Source organism: Bombus huntii, chromosome 2 (assembly GCF_024542735.1).
Source record: "Bombus huntii isolate Logan2020A chromosome 2, iyBomHunt1.1, whole genome shotgun sequence".
NCBI lineage: Eukaryota > Metazoa > Arthropoda > Insecta > Hymenoptera > Apidae > Bombus > Bombus huntii.
Genome location: NC_066239.1, coordinates 4,992,191 through 5,019,843, shown reverse-complemented (window position 1 = coordinate 5,019,843; position 27,653 = coordinate 4,992,191). Strand labels below are relative to the sequence as shown.

Genomic DNA, 27,653 nt, shown 5'->3' with positions numbered 1-27,653 from the left:
ATATACGTGTGTACAATAATTTGTTAGGATAATCATAATTCGTTATAATCAATCATACGTGGAAACATATATTCTCAGTTCTTACTGCGTATTGTACGTGACAACGTAGCGGAAATAAAAGACACAAATTGAACAATTGAAAAATATATAAATATATTCCGTTTTTTAATAAAATATGTAATTATGAAATAGATTTTATATCAATGACCCTAAAATAATTTGACAAATTATATTGCGTTTTTTAAACTGATTTGTATAAATAGTAAAATAAGATATACGTGTGTACAATAATTTGTTAGGATAATCATAATTCGTTATAATCAATCATACGTGGAAAAAATATATTCTCAGTTCTTATTGCGTATTGTACGTGACATTGTAGCGGAAATAAAAGACACAAATTGTTATACGTAAAATTCTGAAAACGATGGAGATCGATTCATTTTTATCTTCTTTGTCCTTTTGCATAAAAACCTTATAAACCAATTTGTCTAAATTTTAAAACATCTTAAAAGCTTTCCTGTTATTCAATAATATGTTTGTATTTGATATAAAAACAGAGAAAATATAATTTCTGGAATTTTTCAGAGAACGAACAAAAATGTTTCATCAAACCCTTGTGAAAAAGTGACGCTGTCGTGTTTGAAGTTGGAAGCTCGTTAAATTTAAACAATTGAAAAAGAAAAAGTGGAAACGAGGACAACGGTGAAACTGCAGATTTCCAGAATGAAAATTGAGAAAACACTGAAATAGCCACACCGAACAATTCCCTTTTCCAACTTGTCAGTTTTTGTCGGTCCAAGCATCGAATTACAATCTCGTCCAGAGATTTCAATTAATTTTGCCCGTTCGTCGATGAGAGACAGTCAAAAAAGGGAAGAAAATTGACTAAAAAAGAAAGTGACCGACTAATTACAGCTCCGAAACGAAGTCTTTAAATCGCACGAGTTTCCGTTTTCGTATACTCGTTACCCTGATGTAATTAGGATATTTCAGTAATCGAACGTAACGTGGATCGATCCAATACTCCATTCTCAGGCTTTTTCAACATTCTGACTGGTTCGTAGAAATGACCGTAGGTTACAAGTCATATCAATTCTCTTACGATTGGCATATCACTAAAATGCTATACGTTGATCAAAAGGAAAGAAGGACTTGTTTATTCGTATTATTTCTATATATCACTTCTATATATCTGTGTTACATTCTTCGTATACCAACGAAGATATAATTCTTTTTATTTACATTATTTATTATCTTCGAAACAATTGCGTCAGACGACGATGCTTATATCTTAGGCCAAGAATAACTTTATTTTTATTCGATACATTCCTACACATCCTCTCTATATGTTCTACAAATTCTTTCCTCGCCACGCAACTGTTCACGGTAAATATGAAACGATTACTTTGATTTCACAAGTAGAAATTTTTACGATTAAACGTGTTTCTATATTTTGCTTATCGCAACAGAAGATACAATTTCTCGCACTTTCTCGTCTTTCCACTGTCCGCGTCTTTCCTCGGTACACCAATCGCTCTCAAACAATTAAATGCGAGACAAGTACTTTCGTTCTCCGAGGGATCACCCCCACTTCCTTCCCCACCTGTTCGCGGTTGGAAGATCGTCGGCAAGTCACAATCGTTGGTCAGTCAGTCAGTCAGTAAGTCAGTCAGTCAGACACATAATCGATCAGTCGACGAATCGATCGAAACGCGATCATCAAACGCTGGATTCTTTCAAACTCTCGGTTCATGAACTTTCTGACTGACAAGTGCGTTCACCTCGTTAAATGCATAGTGTAGTTCAAATGTCGAAGTGAATCGCAGCTGGAGTATCGAAACAACGAACAATCTGTTTCGCGATAAAGAATTTTGTGATTTCTCTGAATATTGTGGAAATTTACTTGAACAGGGTAGGATTTTGTAAACAATAGCAGAATGTAAAAAGTGGATCGTCACTGCTTAAAGGTGTTGAAGAAAAGAAAGGTGAGGTTCAATCGAGGAAGTCGTTTCATCTAATCAAGATTAAATTACGGGTAATTACGATAATGAATGTTTATTTATTGCGTTTTTCATTTAAAGATATACTACTCTGTTCGTTAACGAGCTTTGGTAGGAGATATAAACGAGTCTCTACGATATGTGAAATACTTTCCAAACGATTGGGTAGTAATCTGCGAATTAATAGAAGTTTTGGAAAAGTTATTTCTTTTCCTATTCTTCCCCTGCATAATTCAGAATTTCTTTTTAAATATTGCTTCTTCTTTTTTCCTTTCCTAATTCTATATTCAGGATTTAGATTTCGATTTCTATCGAATTTTCCATTTACAGAGAAATATTATTAATTTAATGAATTTTTTGCAATATTATTTATACCATTCATAGAAAAAAGGATGGAAAAAGTAAAGTTATCTTATAATCAACTTTTTGGAAGAATTATAAAAGATATCTGAAAGAAACTGATTTTAATCTGAATTTCTTTTTAATTTATAATAAATAGCTTAATTATATTGCATGATTAAATATTCGTGAATGAATACGATATATGAATGAAATACGATATATTTCAATGAATATATCTTCAAAAATGTATAAATTAGGGCAAAATAACAATTAGTAAAAAAACTCTTATGCGCATAAATTTAAAGTATTATAAACTATCAAAAATAATGTCTATGTATCGGTACCACTTTCATCTTTATTTTCGCGATTAGGCGATACGTTTGACCGCCCTTTGGCATTTAATATTCTTAATAGAAAACGCGTTAAATGAGTCAGTGGTAAACAACGTCTTCGTCTGCATTGAAAATGTCGACTTGACAACCATCGAAGTATCTTTCATACGTATTTATAATTTATATGCAATATGCATGATTTCGATGACTCACACGAAATCGACAGCTAAAAAGAACTTCGTGCAGTTGGATCTTGCCTGCTAAATGTAACAAGTGCATTGCAATACCATTGAATATCATTGAAGTTTATTGTTAGAATTATCGTTAAATATTTCATTTCTGGAATCTTATTTTAAAACACTTTTTCCTCGAAGCACCGCTTAGAGATAGAAGATTGTTTATAGAGCTACAAAACAGCTATTTTTTTTATTAAATCATAAAAGCTATTCGTAGGAAGTTTCGGTAACGAAGCGGAACTTTCTTCTGGTTGTTTGCCACTTTGCTAACGGATGGAACGCGTCCATAATTGCTGTACAAGTTGTCATAACGAGAGTATACAACCGATCATTATTTCGTATTGAACTGGAGCTGTCGGTTGATGTACTTGTCAATTAAATCAAGAATTTCGCTTCTTGCTCCTTTCTCGTTCATTTCCGTTTGGATTTTCACGCATGCTAGTTTAACAAACGAGATACGATATTACTAAAGAAATAATTATGCATTTGTCAAATTGTTAGGAAAAAAGAAAACAGTTTTAACTAAAAAAAGTCGTTGATAGGCTGTGCATGTTTATACGAATTTAAAGTTTTCTGAAAACAATAGGAAAAATAGAACATTAGTTCAAACATTAATACGAACATTATTAAGCAAAGATATCTTTCACTCGTTAAATATTACGAGTAACGAGTACTACGAGTAAGTATAATGAGTGCTATACTTCGTGCCATATATTTTACGAATCGTCGTCGTCGGAAAGCACGCAGACAAAATATTTAGCGTCGGCAGTAAACGTCGACTTTCCAAACTTCCTGTGCGCTCGGTTTCCAGGGTACCTCTGTGAGATCGTTTTACCAAGAAATCCCTCTGGTGGAATGCAAATAACGCGCACGGACGAACAATCCGAATCTTCGGCTAGTACGTTCTTCTTTATCGCGAAATTAACGTCGGTCTCTTTGTGGAATCCATACGAATATGTCAGACGCGCTTTCCACGAACAGATAACAGTTTTTAAGTTAAGTTAAGTTAAGTTAAGTTAATGATGTCGTGCGAACATGATCACTGCGTTTATCCAAAAATAGAAGCATACATGAAGATCATAGTAAAGAAAACACGATATAAATATATTTGTTTACTTTCTCGGTCTGTTTGATGTTTTTTATTTTTTGACCACATTCGCTTTATTTTTAAGGCACTTCGCGTGTGTTTGAAAGGAAATATTTTAATATAGAGCAAAAAGAACTTTAGATGAAAGGATCAAAATTATTACAAGAACACGCGTCACATCGAAAGATTTGCTACGTTCCCACAAATTAATTCAAACGTGGAATTCATGCTTATGTCGCAATTTAAGCAAAGGCAATTTTCGACTAAGGAAAACTTTAAGAAACGTGATAAACCAAGCACAGAGTAACTAGATAGAATATTCTTAGCTCTGTATATATGCCAATAGTACAAAGAGCAACCTTCTTAGGCGAATCGTTAATAAAACCAGCTACGAAAAGAGGATAATACTTAGTTCACGAATTTTCCTCTTCAATAGTCTTTCGTTCGCGAATGTAATATGATTTACTCGTTGTGAAAATTCTTGATAATACAACAGTAAAAATTCCGCGCGCCGTGCGTGATATAAAAATCGTTCTTTTTTGCTTGGAAACGATTATCTTCTTTATGTTTTATGGTTAAAGAAGCGTTTCAAACATCCTGGTCGCATCGATCGGTTCTTACATAACTGAGGAAAAACGTAATGAGAGAAACGACGGCCGTTTAATACATCATCACTTCTTGAGTAAAAGATTCGTTAGAAGTGTTTGAAAAGACAAGAGAAAATATAACTTTACGATGTGAATTTTTTCATAGAAACTATTTAAAAACTGTGCAGGATTTGTGTAAGGTATTTAGGAAATTTTGCATGAATATCTAAAATTCGTGAAGAATATTTAAAATGTTATTTTAATGTCTGAGTTTTAAGGAAATGGTGAGTTAATTAAACGATGAATGTAAAGGAGATAAAGGTATGATTTAAAAGGTATTAAAAAATGTTTCTTTTAATAGTATGTCTTAATATGAAGATTGCAGGGACAGAACATGACGTATGTATAAGTCACGTTCTTCATATTATATGAGATTAATTCTAAAATAATAAAGTAATTTTGTTCGTACATTTAAGATCAAATAATAAATTAAAAACATCGCAGTAAATGCAGCACGTTCGTGGCTGCACAATATAATTCTCGCTGTAATTCGATGTCTCTGTGACGATAATTCTGATCCAATTCCTCGAAACGTCAGATATATGTTTCTTAGAGATTCTAATAAAATGTTAAGTGCAAAATGTAACAAAATTGTGAACACATAAATTAAACAATTGCAACTTGGCTGTCAGCAAAGAGGAAAGGTAATTTATTCTTGCGTAAAGTTCAAAGACAAAAAGAAAGATATTTAGGTTTATTCCGATATCGCGTGGAAATCAGAAAATTTGTGAGCTTCTAAAGCAGTAATTATTAACCCTTTCCCGTACTTTAGCGAGTCAGACTCGCGATGAAGATTTTCGTCCAAATATGAATATCGCGAGTCTGACTTGCGACCAGATACTTGAGCCAAACGTAAACATAACAAGCCGAACTCGCGAACTGTTTCTTCGCCCGTTACGATTGTGACCGAATGTTAGTTCCTGTTTACGAGCATCAGGCTGCTCTGTTTCGTCGAACTAAATGGTACGAGAAGGGGTTAATGAAAAATTTCTCAAAGAATCCAATAAAATTGCGTCATTTTCAATTTACTAAGTCGGTTTCTCACATATTACAGAATCAGTGGATGATTTTATTCAAAGTCAAGATAATCAATCAAGTAATTCCTCCACTTTGTGAACGACGCTAGAAGAATATTAACTACAAACGTTGATCAATTTAATTATACATTTGATCAAATCGTTAAGAACTCTTCAAGATCGGAACAAGGAAAGAAACGCTTTTGTGATTAAAGAAACGATTTCACAGGAGTGGAAATTATTGATGAAGAGGTGCACGTGAATAATCGACATGCAACATCCCGAAATGCGTTTTACATCGATGTTGGCAAACGCCGCGAAAAGGTGATTAACAGTCGTCCGTTGTCCCACAGAAAGAATTGTGGGAGAAAAATCGAGAATGGAACTGAACGCGTTTGTCATCTATGTTGCGGTGAGTGATCATTCTTCATTGTGATAACAGACGTCAAACTACCTAATTTCTATAGTGGCTACAAAAAATTTGGCACGTACATTTATTTTCCAATGAACCGTTCCTCTTTTTATCAGGTGATATGCGTTTCATTTTCATAGTGTTAAATTTCGGGTCAAGGATAAAATCGGATAAACGTAAAGATAAGGTGATTGATTACATCCAAATTATATCCAGAAACTTCAAATAGCAAATTAATTTATGACACGTGTCGTTGTACAACATCAGTCATTTTATAACGTTTATAATCAGCATGTTTGCAACCACTCATCCTGAAAAATTGATCTATAGTTCCTCGTATGAGTTTTTTACCGAATAATTTGACTTTGTCACGTATAAATTATAGTTATTATATTGGCGCATAATATCACGTATAATGAAAGATTATATTTATTTTATATTGATTTTATTAAAAGAAAAATTATATTAATTATATTAAAATATAATTATAAAATATAAGGAAGGAAGGTAAGATACAAAAGATTAAAAGATAAATTAACAATAACAAGATTAGCACACAATAGTAGGGTAATTACATTAATGGATTATTATAATATTGTAATATTAACAATTAAATATTTTGATATACAGGGTGGTTGGTAACTGGTGGTACAAGCGGAAAGGGGGTGATTCTACGCGAAAAAAGAAGTCGAAAATATAGAGTAAAAATTTCTTTTCTTTTTTTTTAATTTTTCCATCGAGACAACGATCTACAATGAGATCCGTTATAACGAGGCATGATAAAGTGCACGCGTACCGAGCGAAAATTCAAAGTCGATTTTCTCGAAAACAAAGCCTCAAACGAAAAATTTTTATTCTATATTTTCGACTTCTTTTTTCGCGTAGGATCGCCCCCTTTCCGCTTGTACCACCAGTTACCAACCACCCTGTATATATATACATAGCTACTTATATCACTTTTAATTGTAAGTCATGGAATTATAAGAGCGTTACTAATTTTATATGTATGTATTTCTTATCGCTTCGTATCAAATACACGTAAGATTCCATTCTATCGTCACGTGTTACGTCATGTCTTTTCGATTCATACGTACACACACTTACATATGTGCTTGCTCATCGAACAAAATGCCGACGCGAGACGTCGTTTTGAATACTTATTGTTGCTACTGGCGCGATGCAACGCGTTCGAATTGACTCGCGCGAAATCAAACGCCGAAAAACTCGATGTTCGTTTCATCGAACACAACACGCTCACTCGCAATTTCGACAAACTAGTTGCCATTGAACTTTCGTTTTATTAACTTATTTTACATTATTGCATCTTTGGAGATGATAACGTGATTTTTATTCTACAAATTACTTTACGACAAAATAGTAAATTGCAAAGTAAACATCGATGAACGTATGATTCCTCCTTTTTCTAAACGTAAGCACTTTTAAAACTCTAGTATAAATATATGAATATACGTACGATATAAAAATAATATTAAACTGTTAAATATTTTATAGTATAGAAATATCCAGATATAATATAGGATGGTGTAAAAATAATACATTTAAAAACAATTAAATATCATCAGCTGTAAAAGAAATGGATGAGAATCGTGTAAAATGTAAATAACTTACTATACTTTTTATATTATGTATATTAAATTATACGTCTCTGAAAATGTGCAATATCCATTTCTAATTTTATATCAGATGACATTTCGATATGGTGAAATCGAATTTTCCCTCCTTGGATCTGACATTGACGAGCTGTAGACTCCTTCGTGTGGCCGGAAGTAGCAGCCGGGACATCGACTTCCGGTCCCCATGTCTTACTAAGCAGACGTGTATTACCATCACGCGAGTCTGCATTCTTACTGTCTGATGGGATCGACCTTCGAACGGGATTACTCTTGCATAAATAAATCGTCTAATTAAAGAAAGTATCGATCGATTTGATTAATTCACCTTTCCTGCGATTCAGTGGCTTGGAGATCATAAGACAACCATCACATTTGTAAATGAATTTCTGAAAGCCCGCAAAGTCAATGACGGCCACTTTAAATATTAATTGCTTCAGATTAAATTTTTTCGCGATAAATACCGGATCAAAAGAACTTCGGGTGAAGATCTCTGTAATAAAGATCAAGTTTCAATCGTTTTCTCCTTCCTGAAAGAGATATCGATATTTTGAAAAATCTAACTGCTAAATGTCTATCTCTGTTCATATTGGCGTTGCTAACAACCAGATGTGAAAAAAGAAAAAATGTATTTTCCATTTTTATTAATTACTATTAATTATCTTTAATCTTTTGCGTTAATCGATAATTCTTAAATCATACCAAGGATTCTCTCTTCGTAAGAGCAAAACGGTTCTATTTTGTAAGTGGTTTAAGATTTTTGCACGTTACTTTAATTATACATAAAATTCATTTTTTGCTATAATCTTCTACATAGCGAAACAAACGAACTTCTAGTAAAAGTAATTTTACACATCTGTTAATTTCTTTCTGTAATTCTTTACATGGTGTAGGAAAGAAACTTTCAGTGAAAATAATTTCCAACGTAGCAAAAAGAGAAAACCTTCGGTTCGTCGACTTTTTCTATTACACAGAAACTGCAGAAACTCGCATGTACCAACGGACGCTGGTACTACGTTTCATGTTTGCAACGAAATCCCCGCGTAAGATCGCAAATATTAAAGTCCGCGTAGCAGCGAGCCGCGTGTGGACAAATTTCGTCGTCGGCCGTAGTGGTAAAAATGCGAGAACACGAGTTTACAATAAGCTTCGTGTTTGCAAAGGGTATTGGCGTTTGTCATACAGATATTACATGGTCGACGAACCTTGAGAATTTCTTAGAAAGAATGTAACGCCGGACTGTACGAAGTACACGTCGCACCAAACGCGGTTCCAAACTCATTTCACGTACACATCGACCGATATCGCCGATATGAACACGAAATTTTATTCGCAATCGATGTCACGAAATGATATCGATGTTTATCGATGTCCCTTTTACGCTGCTGGACCTTCTTAAACCTGTGACAAGTATAAAAATTGCTCGGTTTAGAGTTGTTCGTTCGATCAATAAAATATTGTAGTATTTCTTCTTATATTAGGTTGTGCCATAATAAATTTTTCTAAGAACATTTTTAAGGTAAAGGATATGAATGGATGTACATAATGTGTTTTACAATGAAGATTTTTTATCGAATATTCTCGCTGTTTCGGAGCGATACTAGGAATTCTTTCGTATACATCTCGGAACATTTTATATAATTGTGTTAGAAATGGGCTAATTTTCAATAAACATACAGTTAAGGAATAAAATTTAAAATTACCTTGTCTAAGTATTAAATAAAGATGAAAAAAAGCAGACGTGGAGCTTCGAATATTATAATTATCTGAACGCAATAAAATATGATAGCCGAGTGAATTTATGTTTTCCCATCGGAGAAATAAAATTCTGTCTGCGATAAAAATTGAGCATTCTTCCGCGATAGAATCGGAAAGAGGAGTGGCTTCGCTTCTATCGACTACCTAAGGTTATAACGAAAGTTTAGCTGTCGCTTCTTAGGTGGCCTTTACGAAAGTCCGTCACGTACAACACGTGTACGTGCCTTGCGGATTTATTGCAGTCATACTTTGTGGTTTCGACATAACTCTATAGTGTCGAGAATATGTCACTTTCGTTAAATTTGATAAGAACCCCTAACTTCGAGAACTTACAAGACGTTCGCAGAACTCGTACGATTATCGAAGGAAAATATTTTTATCCTTTTCAAAAAGACAGAATCCTTACTAAATAAGAAAAATAAGAAGCAACAACGATGTAAAAGGGAATATTATCATTGATAAAAATAAAAAAATACATACATCCTCGTTCATTCTGATGAACGATCACGTATGCGTTGAACTCACCTCAATAGTTACGCGAAAAGCTTAATTCAATGAATGATTCACATTACAGAGCTTGGCGATAGCATCGATAGCCTTCATCGATACGATAAACGCGAACCCACCGTACTACGTGAAACCCATCGAGGACGAGAACGATTACGCTCGTGTGCTGGAGCTTTCGCTTTTGTTTTACGAGGCACAACGATCGGGAAAGCTGCCGGAGAACAATCGAATCCCATGGAGAGAGGACTCGGCGCTCGACGATCGAGGACTGAACGGAGAAGATTTGACCGGAGGCTATTATGATGGTAGTTGAAAACAGTATATAGTATGGTATATAGACTACATAGTATATAGGAATGATTGCATCGCTCAGGCAACGATAAAATGATCAGTGGAAAATATACTTACTAGAAATGAAGTTCTGTAGATAGAATTTTCTACCTACGCGATATCGTGATTGTGTAAATTTGCTATCGTTATATTGATATATGAAAGTGCTTGCACATCTTTTTCCTTTTTTTCTTTTTTGTTAGGATTATTTCTTCGAGTAATGTCACGAGTAATATTTATTAACGTAGGAAGACTGTAGGTAAAAAGAAAGTCGCATTTTTCGTAATTTTTTCTAGAAGAGCAATTTCAAAATCCACCATCGTTAATTTGAGTTTGAGAGTAAATATGTTCTTATCATTTTCTAACAAAAATAGGGATTATAATTGACTGGAAGCTTTATTAGTCGCTTAACGGACGCATACACGTGAGCATACTTGTAGATTTAATTCTTTAGTTTAGCAAATTATTTTTACCACTGATCTTTATACGTTTATCTCCGTAAATAATTATACATATACTAAAATATCTATACATCTTATAAAAGATATATTATACATCCATTTGCAAGTTGCTTTTCAAGTTTTGCAAGTTGAATGTCACGATATTCTAGAGTACAATCATCTTGATTAATAAACTGAAGAAAAATATGTACGTTGAATCATTAAAAAGTTGTAACAAAAATACCTGATAAAGACGTAGTACATTAAAATGTAATAATTCGAAATATTTTTAGCTGGTGATTTCGTGAAGTTCGGTTTTACTATGGCTTCGACAACTACCCTTCTGGCTTGGGGCGCCGTCAGTTGGCCAGAAGCTTACAACGCGGCTGGCCAACTCGACGAACTTCGTAAAGCCATCAAATGGGCTACAGACTACTTCATCAAGTGCCATGTAAGCGAATATGTCTTTTACGGGCAAGTCGGGGATTTCTCATTAGATCACACGTTTTGGGGGAGACCAGAAGAACTGAATACCACCAGACCTGCCTATAAAATTGATCCGGAACACCCAGGTATAATATCATAACATCTAATATTAATAATAACAATATTAGATTGATCGTGAAAAATTCTGTCACCAGGTTTTTGAAATATTCACAAATTCATTTACAAACGTGCGTTAAGTAATATCTTTCATTTTTCTATTAACTACAATACCGTGCGAATATCATCTGTATTATAACTATATTGTAGTACATGCTACTACAACACTATATTGTAACCACATACAATTATATAAATTTAATTTTTACGCGGGGAAACGATAGTCTAGTTTTTGAAAACTGCAACTGATAATTCTAGTCAAAATTCCCTTTAGCAGAAAATCTGCCTACAATCCCATGTATTGCAGATGTACCTACTACATGCTATCAACTTCAAACGAACAAGCAACACGATGAGTAAATTTCGCGGCAGTTCATACGTAGTTTCGAGCCAAAAGCCAACGTGAAATTCCCGAAAGCTCATAATTTCGCGTAAAACTTTCGTCAAACATACGTATATTGCGAGTTTTGCCTTTCTCCTATATATGTAACTTGTTTGGCGGCGAAACGTGGAGAAATATTTCTTAACTAGGCAGCGTTCATCTGCAAAGCAATGTATGATATCGAACAAAGTTCCATCAAATCAGAAGAGCCTTCATCAAAGAACTAGAAGATATTTTCATTTATTTTACGTAGGAATGCTTAGCCTAAATTTCTTTCGCGTTCATCGCGGATTTTGTGTAATTGCAATACTGTGGAAAATGTTTTGTTTTTATGAACAAGTGTAAGAACAATTTCTTAAATGTTCTTTTCAAGAATTAGTAATCAGCACGACAAATGTTATTTAACGTAAAATAATTATTACTTCTATTATGAATTCCTTTGATTTGAAACGTCAAGTAATCTCTTCGTACGTTCATTTCATACTTTCTGCTATTCTCTTTCCAGTGTATTTGAGAAAGCCGATTTCCGTTTCTTTTCTCTTACGACTCTCACCAGGTCCATATATGCTCTGTAACATTCATAGGTTTCTTTTTATTGTAGAATTTGAGAAAGTTCTCGACCTGCGAAAAAATATATTCGAACAACATTATAAAGAGAATGCCTAATGATTCACTTCTGTACTTCGTATTATTTAACAATTTCCTCCATGCGTAGTTCTATTTGTTTTCATTTATTATTATCATCAATTATAATTATACTGTTTATTATAATAATTACCATTATTATTCTTATTTTTACTATTATTTTATCTATATCTATTATTTTATTACTATAATCATTTTTGTAGGATCCGATCTAGCAGGTGAAACAGCTGCTGCCCTCGCAGCATCCAGTATGGTATTTCGTAATCACGATCCAGAATACAGTGCTAAATGTTTGAAACACGCCAAGGAATTGTACAAGTTTGCCAATGAATATCGAGGGCTTTATCACGAAGCGATCCGTGGAGCAGCTCAGTATTACGAGAGCACGGATTATGGTGACGAATTGGCTTGGGCGGCGGTGTGGCTGTTCAAGGCAACGAACGATACAATATATCTCGAGGATGCTGAACATCATTACCAGCATTTCCATCTCAAAGAGAGACCGAACGAATTCTTTTACAACAAGAAGGTCGCTGGCGTTCAGGTAAATTCATTCGCCTGATTAAGTACTGAAAAATGATAGAAAAGAAGAGATACATATTCATTGAATTCCTTTTTTCTTTTCATTTTTCTTATAACTATAACTTTCCGGCTGTAATTTCTGAGGACATTTGTCTGCCCCCGCATTACAATGCCGACCAGAAAGAGTTAATTTGCAATTTACAATATACGTAGCAGATGAATCAAATTTCTGTCTATGTTCCGTTTCTCAAATTAGATTCTTAAAAAGACCAATAAATTCGTAGAAAATATTACAAACAATTAATTTCTTCTAAAATATCTTCAGCAAGATAATTTACTAAAAAATATCATGAAAATCAAAGCAAAATTAAAACGCGAAAAATTACTTGTATCGGGCTGATATGAATTAAAGTCAAAATTTTGGCAGGTCTTGTTGGCACAGATGACAGGGCAACCGGAATATCAGAACGCGGCACGTGCTTTCTGCGATTTCTCGGTGCGCCAGCAAAAACGCACGCCGAAGGGATTGCTGTACATCGACAAGTTCGGCACCCTCTGCCACGCTGCAAATGTAGCGTTCGTTTGCCTGGAGGCGGCTGACTCACCCGGTATCGGCGATCCCCAGGAATATCGTGAATTTGCCGAGCAACAAATTTACTATATGCTGGGAGGAGGCGGTAAGCTTGCTATAATACGATATGACTCTATTGGAAATTGTATAGCCTGATTCAAAGGAGCAGGTCTCGAGTAAAATGTGATTTTACGAATTATCATGATAAGACTTTATTATCAAACGTTATTTGTTTTTTATATCGAACGCTAATAAATAATGAAAATTAATTTTACATTGAAAGAATTGTTTTCAAGATCTATATATATACCGTCGACCGTGAGTATTAACCTTGCTCTCCTCCTCACCTCCTCTTCGCTTTTGTATCGCTTCAGATATCGTTTCTTTCTTAAATTGTTTTATTCATAAAAGGTGTGGAATACACAAAAAGAACAAACATTAAATTGAATAATAAAATCAAACATTTGAGAATTATACGTATTTTAATAATACCTATTGAAATATAACATCTATTTCGGGTCGTATAAACTTGAGAAGGTCAGCCTGATTAAGACACCTAGTCGTTACAATTATTGTAAAACTTTAACAAATTTTACTTTATTTAGTATTCTACGTTGCAAGACACGATTACATTACATTACATTACACTACACGGATAAATTAATAGATTTGTAATAAAATAATTAAAGAATAAAGACAGTGGGAAACGTTGAACTTAAATTAACATTACGAAGAATCCAAATACATGCTTATGGTCAGCAGTGTACATATACAATATATTTATCGATTACATACTTTTTACTTCTCTCTACGAGTACTATAATAAAACCTTCAAGTATCGCACTCACCTTTTTCAACATCCTGTATAGTTACCCTAATTTCTTCGTTTCTCGCATCGCAATTAAAGCAAAACTCTTTCCACCCCTATTAGGCAGGAGTTACGTGGTCGGTTGGGGTCGAAATCCACCGAAGCAGCCACATCATGCTGCGTCATCCTGCCCCGACAGACCAGCCGTTTGTGGATGGCCCGAATTCGACAAGGACGCACCAAACCCTCAAATCCTTTATGGTGCCCTGGTCTCCGGCCCCGACGAGGCGGACAAGTTTCACGATCATCGAGAGGATTACGTATACACGGAAGTCACATTGGATTACAATGCCGGATTCACGAGTGCACTGGCCGGATTGTTGCAACTACGAGTTAAAAGCACTACGTAACGTGCGATAACAGTTCGCTGCTTTTGGCCACGAACCAAGGAATTACTTTACTCTCCAAAACGAAATAGTTCGCGTTAAAATAACGAAAGAAGACTTTTTCGTAATTCATACATAATCTGTGAATACAAAATAAATTGGAAGATATTGTCAAATGATCTTTCGGAGAAGGATTATCTTTTGACTTTTATTTTTTGAAAGCTGAAAGTTGATAATTTTATGTGTATATCAGTTGAATGAAAGATATTCCGATTCTTGTTAATGGTGACTAATGTATCGAATGGAATTCCAAAATTTGCTAAGAGGATCGATGCATTGTTAGGTGATCGTTTTCGAAAAGTTCGATGCAGGATAGTAGTGTCTTTCAGTCGATTATCGAAACGTATCGTTAATATTATATTTCTATGTGAATATCAATCGGGTAAAGGATCTCTTGATCCTTATTGGTGGTGTAGTGTATCAAAAGCGAGATTTGTGATAAAAGATCAATGATTGGTCATGGTGAAATAATCGTCCTGAAAAAATTAGGTGGATTGTGTGTTTAGGTTGATAAATACCTACTACTAGTAATTTCATCCAATTATTATTTTGTGAATATTATGTGAAGTAAATATCAAGTGAACGATTTTTAATTCTCGTCTGTAATATGGAGAAATCGAATAGACAAGTAATTAATTCTGATAATCAAAGGAAAGTGGCAAATGTATATTCATGACTATGAATTAATTAAACAAGAAAATGAATTAAGTAATTGCAGCCATGATTGAAGCGCCGTTATGTAAGATTGACTAGATGTTTTATGTATGATGAATAGAAATTTATATCGATTGAACGATTGGATGTAATTTATTGATGTAACGTTGATTGATGGGAAGGTGAAATTATTTTCGTTCTCAACGTACGATTTTATTGAAACGATATCTAGGCTGTGTAGCTTGACGCGCTTGAGTATGGCTTTAATAGATTCGATTGGAAAATGTACATATATAATGTAGCGGTGTAAGGTATGTATAAGGTTAATAGAAGAAAGGAGTTTATTTAGGTACGAAACATAAAACTTGTTCGGTAATTAATATAATTAAGAATATTATGTAGTTATATTTTGTAGAACTTTCTTCGAAAAACTTTTTTAAAATAAGGGATGCTATCGATTGATACGTCAATTTCTATACCATTATTCGCGCTATTCTCGCTTCTGTTAAAGCTTTTCTTATTGAAAAATACTTTATAATGTACATAATAATCGCATAAAAAATATGAAAAATTAGCTTCCTCGTTTATTTAATAGTTCTATAAATATAGTGTATTATAAACTACATAAAAGCGCGCATATGAAAAAATTTCAATATCTTAGAGTTTTATATTCATCTTCGGTTATAATTTACTTCTAAATAAATATCTAATATTTCTTATTATTTTATGCTTCAATTAATATAAGACGAGCTTACTATGTACGATAGCTACGAACATACATGCGATTAGAAACTAACATAAACGAAGAACAAAGTAATTGTTCCTGTTATAGGCAAGATAATGTGTATTTATATTATCTTAATTATTTAACCTTGCATAATTTATATGCTTCCCAATATACTAGACTTATGTAATGTTATACCTACTGAAAACATCCTATATTGTTATAAATAAATAGTCGAATATTTTCCATAACTCTACGGTGGTCATGAAAATTTATACGTGAAAATTCCAGAAAGCAATTCGAAATTCTGAACGATATTGTTTGAGTATTTCTCGATACCGTAATTATAGTGGAACAAATGCATAACTATACATTTAGAAATTTATATACAGCTTTTCAGTTCAATTCGAAACCTAGTAATTTATAATCGTTCTAAATAAATTATTTCATGCTAGTGTAATAACATATTATTATTAAATACGGTAATAATATCTACTGGTAATTTAGTATTAAATACAATATTTATTTACAATCAAATACAGTAATAATAAGCAAATAAAATAAAGCGATTCGAAAGATGTCGCGACTTTAACTCTAGAGCAGTAGATCTTAGAGCTGAGGAGGTTGAGATCTCACAATCTTCGAGTGCCTCGAGCGAAATTTCACGACCAATGGAAGTTCTGCTCCTTAGCTCTTTTCGGTGGTTCGACAGATTATAACTTAGAATGTCCTGAAGGTAGAGAGCTTCCTTGCTCGTTCTGTTACCCTAAGAATTTTCCCACGTCCTTGAGATCTAGATATTCGCGTTCTCAACACCTTCAGGAAAAATTGATATTGCTTCTTTTGAAATCCACTTGCCATATTGATATTTTAAGATTTTAGAAAATTCTAGTATCGCAGATTAACAGAATTAGACCTGAAGGATTATACCCTGATAAAATTGTCATAAAAATGACATATATATATATAATTTTTTTTAAGCACCTAAATATTTTATGAAACTTTTTTAAATCTTTACTTAAACAATTGTAAAACGCCCGAGTATTTTGTGGATAGATAATGGCTTGCTATTATGCCGACGTATATCGAATGAGTACATTCCTGACCGATTGTTCCGTACGGTCTCCAGTTACCCAGCTTATATCGAAACACGATTTTTCCATATCAATTGCGTCAGCTGCTTTACTTCAGGTGCAGTCACCATCGAACAACGTTCGCTATCATGTTCCTATCACTATGGAAATGAAATGTGTCGTGTTTATGTACTTTACACTACTTCCTCTGTTGCTATTGACCACAGAGGTTTATCTTCATGGTTTTAAAGGCGAAGGTAGGTCCATTTTGAATGAAAATAATTCATTAAATCTCATATACTAATAATAGCAACAAAAACAAACAAGTTTAGAACGTCGTTCATCGCAGAAATGTGATGATGTGATTTTATTAAGCTCCTATATTATTAACTTTCATCCCCTGGCTAACCGCGTCTGTCAATTTTATCATTTTTATAAGCATCTACTTGCTCAAAATCTCTTATTCACCAAATTATGCAATATCATATTTATAATCTAACACTGTTCTATTTAACCCTCCAACCGGGGGACGATTTTCATACTTTTCTATACAAAATCGCGGACGAAATTTATATTTTTGCAGATTTGTTATAAGAAGACTTCTAATATGCAACACAAAAAACGCGATACGATAATAGGTCCGCCGAAACTAATACAATAAGTAAAATGCGATTTCGACATTGCACATGGCTGGAAAGCTAAATTAAATAATACAACAAGTACTATGAATTCTATAAAGAATACTGTTTTTGTTAAACAGGTATCACATAGTAGCGTAAAATGAAATTGCTAGTGCATAGAATGTTAAAAAAAATATTAAAGTTACAGAGTTCTCGCGTACGTTATTTCTGGAAACGTGTATATTCTTCGGAAAGTAATCTATTCTGTGCCTGATTACAGTAACTACAGATGACACCAGTCTCAGAGGATGCACGTATTTACATTGCGGCGGGGATGATGTTTGCGTACATCGAAAATTTCGATGTAAAGACCCTCCGTGTCCCAGTATGCTATACTGCGCGAGATCTCGAACAGGTAAGTGCCTGGATGGTACTTGTCGAAATTGAATTACATGGCGAGATAAACTGTACGAAGAACATAATTAATCGCATCGATGCAATTTTCTATTCTATCGAACAGTTGTTTAAGTCGAAAATTCAACATCTTGCGTTAAACTATTGCTTTGAGCAGGGATACAGTAAATTTTGAATTGCTCGGCACAAAGGAGAAATGAAATTCCTGTCTGGTGCACATCTTTTTTGGTCGAACGTATGAACATGTATATTGCGGACCGTTCTGAAAAGCGAACTATTTCGTGGAATTTTCATTCTCAGTGAGACGATTCACGTTTCAAAAACGAAAGATTTTCTCTGCGAGTTATCTTCATCTCGATCTCTTCTAGCTGAAACTACCTGCGCAATATCTAGTAGTAGATTTTATTTAAAACGTTATTTGCTTGGGACTAGTGGTGGATTTGTTTTAAAATATAATTTGTTTGAGAATATCTTATTCCAAAATTTATTTAGAAATGTTCTCATTCCACAATTTTAAGCATTTTCTACTCCTCCTTTTTTTTATTAAAAATATGCTATATTCCTCCTTATATAATTATCGATATTACACGTGTGTCTTTTAAGAATCTCTAAGAGGACCCTCCACCTGCGATACTGTGCACTGCACCAATGGTTACGTGTGCATGTTGAAAGTTCGTCGTTGTCACTGGGACGAAAGTGAGCATTACAATAATTTATTTTTTTTTTAATTTAAAAAACAAAAGAAAGACTATCGATATCTTCGTTGTTTCGTTAAAAGTTTTTTACTGTGGATTAGTAGATAATGAATTGCATTTTATTCAGAGTGCGAGCAACAGATAGCAAGATGCGTAACTCAAAAAGAATACTACGAAGGCCCCGCTTCCTGCGCCGGGTTCAAATGTCCTCAAGGAAACCACTGCATTCTCCGGGAATCATTCTGTGCAAATCCTCCTTGTAAATTGATAAAAAGCTGCATGAAGAACAAAGGTTCTTGTCTTCAAGTCACTGTGATGATGACAAGTCACACAGACTTCAAGATTTTTATATATTTAGTACATTTTAGTTTTTCTGTTATAAATAGTCGTAATATATTATATATATACTTTGAATAATAGTGATAAATTTAATAATAGTAATAAAATAAGTAATAGTAATAAATTTTCATTTGTAGTGAAAATTTTGCCAAATGTAAATCTATTATCCTTTTTAATACGATGCAAATGATTGTTTTCGTAGAAGTGCAGCATTTATTCGTAAAGTGTCGAAATCTCGGTTGCTCATCAGAATACGAATGTTTCTTACGAAGACCAGAGGGTAACTGTTCGATTCCACTTTGTAAACACACACCGGATTGCATAATGCCAAGAGGTAGAGTTCACAGAATTTTGTATATCATGTGAAGGAAATTTGTAAAGATCTTTTGTTTTCCTTCGTAATTTTCCAGAGAACGAAATGGCAAATGAACGTTGTCGTGGATGGATATGCCCACAAAGGCAAACCTGTTCCGCAGAAATTGTAGGATCTTGCGAGACAGACGACTGTAATATTAAAAGAACTTGCCATGAGGTACATGTGGCAGCAGCGAATGATTCTGCTTCATCTTTCTCAAGAAGATCTCTGAAGAACGAGGACGAAGTCCCTCGAAATGATAGCGAGGTACATTTCTTCCTAAATAGAATCGAATTATTTATATGTATTGGTAAATGGAATCGCGTTTCTACATTTTATGGAAATATTAACTTAGGCTTAACTAAATTATTAAGTATTAATTGAATTGCGTTTTAACCAGGTTCTTCTGTAATGACCGAATTCACAATTAATATAGTCAAACTGAATTTACTTAATTTCGTTCCATGAAAATGTGAAAATTTACTTTTGTCATTTATTTTTAATAGGAACGAAACGATAAATAAATTGTTACATACAAGATAGGAGCAATCTAAATGACGAGGTGACTCGTTTTTCCACTCAACAAATGATTATCAATTAGGAATTAGAAATCTTGTTTCTAATATTATGAATGTGATCTATATAATTATCTTTTCTCTCGTAATCACATAATTTTCATTGACATTCTTCAATTGTACGAGTGAAATGTACAAATTTCGATTTCGCGTAATCTTTAAATAAAACTCAAAACTGCTCTAGTAATTTATTAATTTTTGTTGTGATCTTTATCGTTCGATAACAGAAATGACTAATATTTCTTCAGATACTAACAAACTCGGATCAAGAAAATGGAGTTGAAAGAAGAGGGTGAATATCATATCTTAAATAATTATTAGATTATACAAATAATATTTAAACCTTTCTATAAACAAACTAAAATCAATTATTTGAATACGAAATGCGAGGTATAGAATCCCTGTCTCATGGTTAAATCATCTAAAATCGAAAACTGAATTGGACGGAATAGAACTATGGAGAAAAAATGTCGAAGAACAAGAAGATTTCAAGGTAACGTTCAAAATCAAATTAAGTAGACAATTAAAACTTGTTTAAATAATATATTAGTCCCATTATAAATTTGATTTTCACTCGCAATATTTACAGTAAAAATGAACGCTTGTAAAAGTTAAACATTTTTTACTTTGAGTGATAATAATGATAATAAAAGATCAGTAGAATATAAAAAGTTAAATATCTTTATTTATTTGGACGTAAGCATCGAAGCTACTAAGATCTTTCCACGGAATTCAACCAAACTTGTTTCTCAAGCCTTTCACGGTTCCCGATAAAAGCACTCCAGCATCCGCTATTTCCAGCAATTTCAAGATTGGCTTCAATCTATCAAGGAAATACTCGGTTCTGGTGCGTACGGTGACTGGCTAGAGGAAATTCTGTCGTCGCGTGGCAAAGAGTTGCGAAAATGGCTCCAAGCATCACACGGCAATCTGGATGCCATGGGACCGATACTTCCGGGACAAGAACGACCTACTACATTGACAGAAAATCTATACTCAGTTCGCGGTACGATGGTAAGCACACGATGGAATTTTGATCGGAAATGTGGCAAAATGGGCAAATCTTTTACCGTTATTCATGCTTTGCAAGGCCGCAAGTATGCAATTTGCGTTTATTGCGCAGATGGATTATTTAAATTGTGTTACGTAAGTTCATTTGGGGTAAATGTGATTTGTGCGATGCAATATGTATGCACATTGAAGGTGAGATAAATGTTCGTAATAATAGTGAGAGGGAATTATCGAGTAAAATGGAGGGTGAAAAAGAGTCGAATAGCAAAATTAAGCAAACTAACGCTTTAAGTGGAGATTTATTATGTCGTAGCTAGTTAAACGAAGAAAAAGATAGCAATGAGAATCTTCTTTTCTGTCTCGTCGGTTCCGTAATATGAATTCCAGTTAATAGTCAGATTTATCGTAACTGGACTGTGAATATTTATGCAAATTCATAGGAATATAACTTTTTAGGGATATAATTAAAAAACTGCAATTTGGATAGAAAATTGTTTTATTAAATATAAACACTGACATACAATTTTCTATGCGGAATGGTACATAAATAAAAAATAAAAAAACGGTATACTCGCTGTAAAGAAAGAAATCGTCAGACACAGCAGGTTATATCAACAACAACCGAAGAATTACCAACAACCTGGACACAAAATTATTGGACACCATAGAAGAACGCGAAAGATTAAAGAGACATCACTTTGTACATCTACGATGGACATTTAGCAATATAAGCTAAATAATATCATAGTGATACGCCACTGGGTGTACTCAAATTCGGGTCAATTTATGTCATCACGATCTGTGCTGATTATATCATTGCATGGTAGATTACACATACGCAGATTACAATGAAAAAGAAATCTGTTTTAAATATTATAAAGGATACTATGTTTTGCATATCTGATATATTTTATGTCATTTTGTGCATCTAGAAATTTTTCATAAATGCATAAAAATCCACAGTGAAATCATGAATAACGGAAAGCTAATTATGATCTATGAAATTAATGATTTCAGAACATGTCGCCATCTGATGATACAAAAGGGATAGAAGAAATTGAGTCTTTTCTGAGAGAAAGAAATTTGACGCATATTTTAGAGAAGATTCTTGTACCAAGCAGAATCCTGTTACCGCCGTACGCAGCTTTAGAAGCTGCTCTGCTGAATAATGTAAGGGAATCTAGCCCTTCGCCATTTTTCAATTATCTTCTGAAATATCCCTCTTACGTGGAAAATCAATTTTTATCGTCGCGGCCACAGAAAATCGAAAATGCTTACAATCAACAGTATCTTGTGGTTCCTGTGAAAAATATGAAGGAATTAACCGATTCTCCGATTATCGATTATAATCCCAGTATACGACATTATCACGGAACGATTTCAGAAAATGGTAAAATATCTGATGTACGGGACAATTTTTCCTCTTTCGTGAGTTCTATTTTTATCAAATTATTCGTATGAACTTTTGCTTTATCTTTATCTTATTCTTATACATACAATATGCTAACATGAATTCTTTTGAATATATAAACCGATACTGGAAAAAAATTAATTTTCGTTTAATTAACCCCTTAGCCTACGATTTACGTTCGAGAATTTTGGGCCGAAAATGTAAACAAGCTATTATATGTTATATTATACAGTGTGGTTGGTAACTGGTGGTACAAGCAGAAAGGGGGCGATTCTACGCGAAAATAGAAGTCGAAAATATAGAATAAAAATTTTTTTTTATTTTTTTAATTTTTCCATCGAGAAAACGATCCACAGTGAGATCCGTTATAACGAGACGTGGTAAAGTGCACGCGTACCGAGCGAAAATTCAAAGTCGATTTTCTCGAAAACAAAGCCTCAAACGAAAAATGTATATTATATGTATATTATATTTGGCCCGATCATCGTACTATGGGCTATGCCCATAGTTGTAGGTTAAGGGATTAATTGAATATTCTGTATGCATATTTATATTTATGTATATTTTTTATATTATATTATAGATATAACTTTAATTTCACGAATAAAACAATTACATTTAAATGAAAAATTGATCAAAATCAATTGAATTTATTTATTAAAAAAAGAAAAAGCAATAAGTATTTTAATTATAAATTAATTTTAAAATATTTCTACATAATTGTTTTTGAATGAAGAATGTTCCAGAGAAACAGATGAATTTATCGTCAACCAGAGACGAGCTATCGTCTTTGTGGACTGGACTGCACAAAAATCTTGAAAAGACTTCACCTAAAGTAGAAACGCACTCTGTTGAAGATTCTATTGGTCTTTCGGAAGACAAAAGGTTGATGGCCAAGGCGCAACACTTTGATGACATCCCTGTTGATTTGTTGGAGAAGTTTCTTAAGTTTCTTAACTCTATGCAGTTCTCCCCGATTGAAAATGTGTCACAGACTTTTGATGAAAAACCTATCGAAGAATATCGCAAAGAAGTAAGTTTTCTAAAGCTTTGGTAGAACTGAGAGAAAGCTTTTCTCGAGAGAAAATTGTTTTATACTCGTGATACCTACGAGTAGACAATTAAAAAAGATACAAATGATTAAATAGTTTCTTCCGCTTAATTTTTTCCGTTTCAAAATATTTGCTGTAAATTGGAAATTTAGTCATTTCTACAATTTCAACGCTATATTATTTCCCATTCTTTTTTTGTTGAAATAAATTTCACTAACAAGCTTCATCTTTTCAGAATTTACCTAAAGTCCCACGAAATGAGAAACACGATGAAGACTTTGAGTGGAGTTCAATAATTCATAGTCAAAATAATGAGGATACATTTAGGAATAAAAATGCTGAAGAGAATGCAAATCAATTTTCTTTCCCTAATGATGACTATGGAAATTTCACAGACATGATCGAACCAGGTGTTAAGACGTTCTTTAATAAATTAGGTATGTTCCCTTCGTCCCTTGCCATATATTCCTCGTAACAATAAATTCGTTCGCTGAAATTTATTTCACCGTCAACAGCAAATCGTAAAGTTTTTTCACAATATTGCACAAATTATTATAATATCTTTACGCTAGAATGAATACATAGTAGGTGGCCTTGCTTGTAGCAGAGATGGAATTTTATAGATTCGTTACGGGTATAATGCCCATTATTTTCCTACTTCTATTGCGAACTGAAAGTTAAACTGCGTTATTCCAGTATCTAGAAAAACAACTACGAGTTTTTATTTCAATTCGCAAATCGAATTTTTAAAAGTGAGATAAACTTGAATTCTCACAATCGAGTTTGTTAAAAATTGTAAATTAAATTTATGTTTATTTAATAATATATTTTGACATTTTGTTATATTATCAATTGCCGTATTGAGTCCATTGATAATTAATTACAAAGTTAATTATAGAATTAAGAAATTAACAGTAAGAAGTTAATTAACATTCGATTAAAAGATTTGTCAGATTCAATAAAATAACATTTATTTCAGATAACATTCAACCTTTCAGTTATTCGGATCAGTCGAACGATGTTCAATCACAGTTATCATTCCCACAAATCGACGATATAAACAACGAAGAAATGAATTTAAATATTTTCCTTGAACTGAACAGAGAAAGCCTCTTACCTTACGTACAAACCCTGATGGAAATGATGAATGAGGAAAATGATACTTTCGATAGAGAAACAGAATTGAATTTCGATGAAAGTTCATCAAACACGTCTTTTTTAAATAGTGAACAAGTTATTGTTGATGAAACTAACAAATACTATAACGAATCAAAATCTTCGGGGATTGAATCAAGTAACATTTTTCTGAAAAATATTCTAAATAATATGAATGATGTGCATAATTCGCATATCTTAGAAGAAGAAACATATGACCAGATTTTGCCTACGAATCAAACAGAAACAGCTTCATCAAATTTAAAACCATAACAGGTTTGTATCTTTTAAAAACAATTTTGATAAATCTCTAACATTTAGAATCCTAAAAATTGTATAATGCTTAGAATACTAATACTTAAAATCTAAACAAATAGATAAACGTATCACTAAAGAATAAGTAATTTCTTTATTTTCTTAATTATTTATATTTTAATAATTTAACACAAAACTATTTTCGATACTATTTTTGAGTAGTATACAGACTTGAACTGAAAATATTCTGTCTTCTTTCCGTGAAAAACGTCGATGAAACTGGTAGGTAATTTCAAAGAGACAAATGTACTCTACTACATAACGATTTAACGTAGTCCAATTGTCCAACGCAAGATAAACCGGTTTTTTAATTTCACTACCAGGAAAAAGAATCGAGGACACCTGAGCTAATTTATGCCAACGAGGAACCTACTATTCGGTCCTTTTATAATCTGCCTAGTTACGGTGCTGGCAACGGTGATATTGGTTTTCAAGATTACACGTACGTCGAATATGTTCGTACGAAACTCGTAAAAAGTAATGGGAAATCCACTAAGTAAAGTCACAGTCAATATGACGGTATTATATGTATAACGTATTTTCCAACATTTGTTTTTAAGAAATTAAACTGTAAAGTTCAACAGTGATTTTTTAATTTCCTATTTATAGAACATTACGAACAGAAAATCCCTGAGAGAACGAAACGATCTATCCAAGGTAATAATTTTGTATAAATTGTGCAACACACAGATACACTTTTATATAAACATTTTATATAAACATTTTATATAAACATTATTATCAGATTGTGGATTTTGGGGGAATTTAGGGATATTAAAACTACTTTGTAATATTTAGTGGATAAAACAAATATTTTCTGAGATTCTGTTTTTTTTTTTTTTTTTAGTATTATTCGTGATAACATAAATTTCTATAAACATACGCATCTAATAATACTTAATAGTTACTATAATGATACAACATGATATACACTGTAATATAATTATGACAGTAGTACATCTATTAAATGATATATCATTATAATAAATATCATCGAATGGCTAATCTCCTTGAAAGTGCGAGCCGAAATAAAGCACGAAAGAACAGCAAGGAACATAAACTGAAGAATATATATTTCCGTTCAGTCATTAATATGCTGTCATTAAATTTCCCGTCTTACATATCCGCGAACACGGCAATTACTTTCTTTTAAAACGCTGTCATTACATTCTAATAAAAACACAACGAACGAAAGGTATTTAATAAATTTGTGTGAAATGTACATTATTATATAATTATAATATAACAATGTCAAACCCTTGTTCCTTGATTCGGTAAATTGAAACTGTTCATAAATGCCAAATGGAACCAAGTAAATTGCGATTTTGTACGTACCAACACGTAATTGTCAATTAAAAGTTAGTCCCGTTACGTAATTGGAATTTCAATTAATTAAAGCTTTGAATATATACGTTTTAACTGACGCAGTGTGATTGGACGAAACGTAATAAACGTTGCGATCTTTGTAGAAATTCAGTAAGTACGTTTAAAAAAATAAAAAAAATGTAAGGTACTTTTTAAAAATATCAAAATATTATATATATCTAATAAAGATTAATCGATACCGTTTATTACGAAACGATATTTCGCGCGTATCTTTCGAAAGTAGTGCAACTCAAACGAGTCTTTCGAAAAACCAAAAGAAAACTATTTGGTAGCTTACAAGATAATTATTTATGTAATAATCAAGAATTATTTTTGTAATTCTTTGAAATCCTGCTTCGACAGTTTCGTCGTCCTTGTAATACAGGACTGAATTATTTTAAACTGTGAACATTCTGGAACACCTGCCATACCACCTAATAAACGTGCGATTTATTTATAGTCTTATTTTTATTCATGAATCAGAAATAAATAAATTATTTCGTCAGCAATAAAACAAAATACTGTCGCTTACCTAGGTGTTCCTACGCTTCTTGAAATTGTTGTAAAAGCTATTCGTACGGTGTTCTCCAACTCTCAGCGCCATGAAAACGGCGAGATGGTAGCGACCGCTCGGATCATTTCCATAAGCTGGTACCATGGCAGAAGGGAAGGCAAGAAAGTGGTGGAAGTTGTCGAATATTACAACCTGGATGGAGAATGGTATCGGACTAGTCTGCTGTTGATCGTGGCACCGTGAACCACGATTCTGTTCCTCCCGCGCGTATCGTGAGCATAAACACGCCGAGGATCCTCGGTGTCGCAACCGAAGTGAAACTTGACTCCAAAGGATATTAAAGGGCTACGACCTTCCAGAGGTTAGTATTTAACTTCATTTCATATTCAAGCATTTTGAATGGAAGATCAATTATTATCGAGCGACAGAATGAAAGGGTGGGATTTTTGTTGGTATTAATTTTATCGACGCTCGACGGTTATGTATTTCTTAAGAAAATCCGCATTTTTTAGTTTATCCGACTTTGATACTATATTTGATATTGGTAAGACTGTATTTAGTGTATAATTCGTGATATTTTGTTACAAGTTGATAACTTGAATATGAAGAAAAAGTATACGTATGCTTACAACGAAGGAAAGTTTGATAATGAAAAAATATACT

The 27,653-nt window shown here is 33.2% G+C and overlaps 3 protein-coding genes and 1 long non-coding RNA gene across 7 annotated transcripts in view; 3 read left to right on the top strand and 1 right to left on the bottom strand.

The window, feature by feature from the left end:
• The first annotated feature begins 1,644 nt into the window (after window positions 1-1,644).
• Window positions 1,645-16,347, top strand: LOC126878338 (endoglucanase E-4-like). 3 transcript variants are annotated; one of them, XM_050641065.1, is made up of 7 exons: window positions 1,645-1,988; window positions 5,702-6,075; window positions 10,039-10,276; window positions 11,035-11,313; window positions 12,575-12,915; window positions 13,321-13,570; window positions 14,396-16,347. In XM_050641065.1, exons 2-7 carry the CDS (start codon window positions 6,043-6,045, stop codon window positions 14,680-14,682), a joined length of 1,428 nt encoding a protein of 475 aa, XP_050497022.1. In that variant the 5' UTR covers window positions 1,645-1,988; window positions 5,702-6,042; the 3' UTR covers window positions 14,683-16,347. The 3 variants fall into 3 exon arrangements, with proteins under 3 accessions (XP_050497022.1, XP_050497023.1, XP_050497024.1); XM_050641066.1 differs by having other exon boundaries at window positions 1,645-2,038; XM_050641067.1 differs by lacking the exon at window positions 1,645-1,988 and adding an exon at window positions 4,021-5,291.
• On the bottom strand, window positions 6,296-10,138 carry LOC126878339 (uncharacterized). 2 transcript variants are annotated; one of them, XR_007695639.1, is made up of 3 exons: window positions 9,990-10,138; window positions 8,912-9,107; window positions 6,296-8,236 (listed from the first exon to the last, which is right to left on the bottom strand). It is a non-coding gene; the product is annotated as an uncharacterized LOC126878339 (long non-coding RNA). The 2 variants fall into 2 exon arrangements; XR_007695638.1 differs by having other exon boundaries at window positions 6,296-9,107.
• Window positions 16,348-17,155: 808 nt separating the features above from the next.
• On the top strand, window positions 17,156-25,692 carry LOC126878196 (uncharacterized). The gene is made up of 12 exons (XM_050640755.1): window positions 17,156-17,426; window positions 18,070-18,204; window positions 18,807-18,899; window positions 19,026-19,190; window positions 19,440-19,571; window positions 19,648-19,859; window positions 20,969-21,181; window positions 22,196-22,606; window positions 23,326-23,622; window positions 23,877-24,078; window positions 24,621-25,066; window positions 25,435-25,692. The coding sequence occupies exons 1-12, from the start codon at window positions 17,156-17,158 to the stop codon at window positions 25,609-25,611; spliced, it is 2,754 nt and encodes a 917-aa protein (XP_050496712.1). The 3' UTR covers window positions 25,612-25,692.
• Window positions 25,693-27,213: 1,521 nt separating this feature from the next.
• LOC126878398 (glucose dehydrogenase [FAD, quinone]) overlaps window positions 27,214-27,653 on the top strand; it is a 34,323-nt gene continuing 33,883 nt past the window's right edge. Inside the window, exon 1 of the mRNA XM_050641173.1 lies at window positions 27,214-27,351. The gene's annotated coding sequence lies outside the window, so the exon portion shown is untranslated. The remainder of the gene's footprint in view (window positions 27,352-27,653) is intronic.

Bases quoted from the DNA above. Each gene is read 5' to 3' on its own strand.
- LOC126878338 (XM_050641065.1), top strand. From the start codon at position 6,043: ATGGAACTGAACGCGTTTGTCATCTATGTTGCG. The intron at 11,314-12,574 runs GTATAATATCAT...TCATTTTTGTAG, and splicing joins AATTGATCCGGAACACCCAG to GATCCGATCTAGCAGGTGAA. The intron at 13,571-14,395 runs GTAAGCTTGCTA...CACCCCTATTAG, and splicing joins CTATATGCTGGGAGGAGGCG to GCAGGAGTTACGTGGTCGGT.
- LOC126878196 (XM_050640755.1), top strand. From the start codon at position 17,156: ATGGCTTGCTATTATGCCGACGTATATCGAATGAGTACATTCCTGACC. The intron at 18,205-18,806 runs GTAAGTGCCTGG...GTGTCTTTTAAG, and splicing joins CTGCGCGAGATCTCGAACAG to AATCTCTAAGAGGACCCTCC. The intron at 21,182-22,195 runs GTAAGCACACGA...TAATGATTTCAG, and splicing joins ACTCAGTTCGCGGTACGATG to AACATGTCGCCATCTGATGA.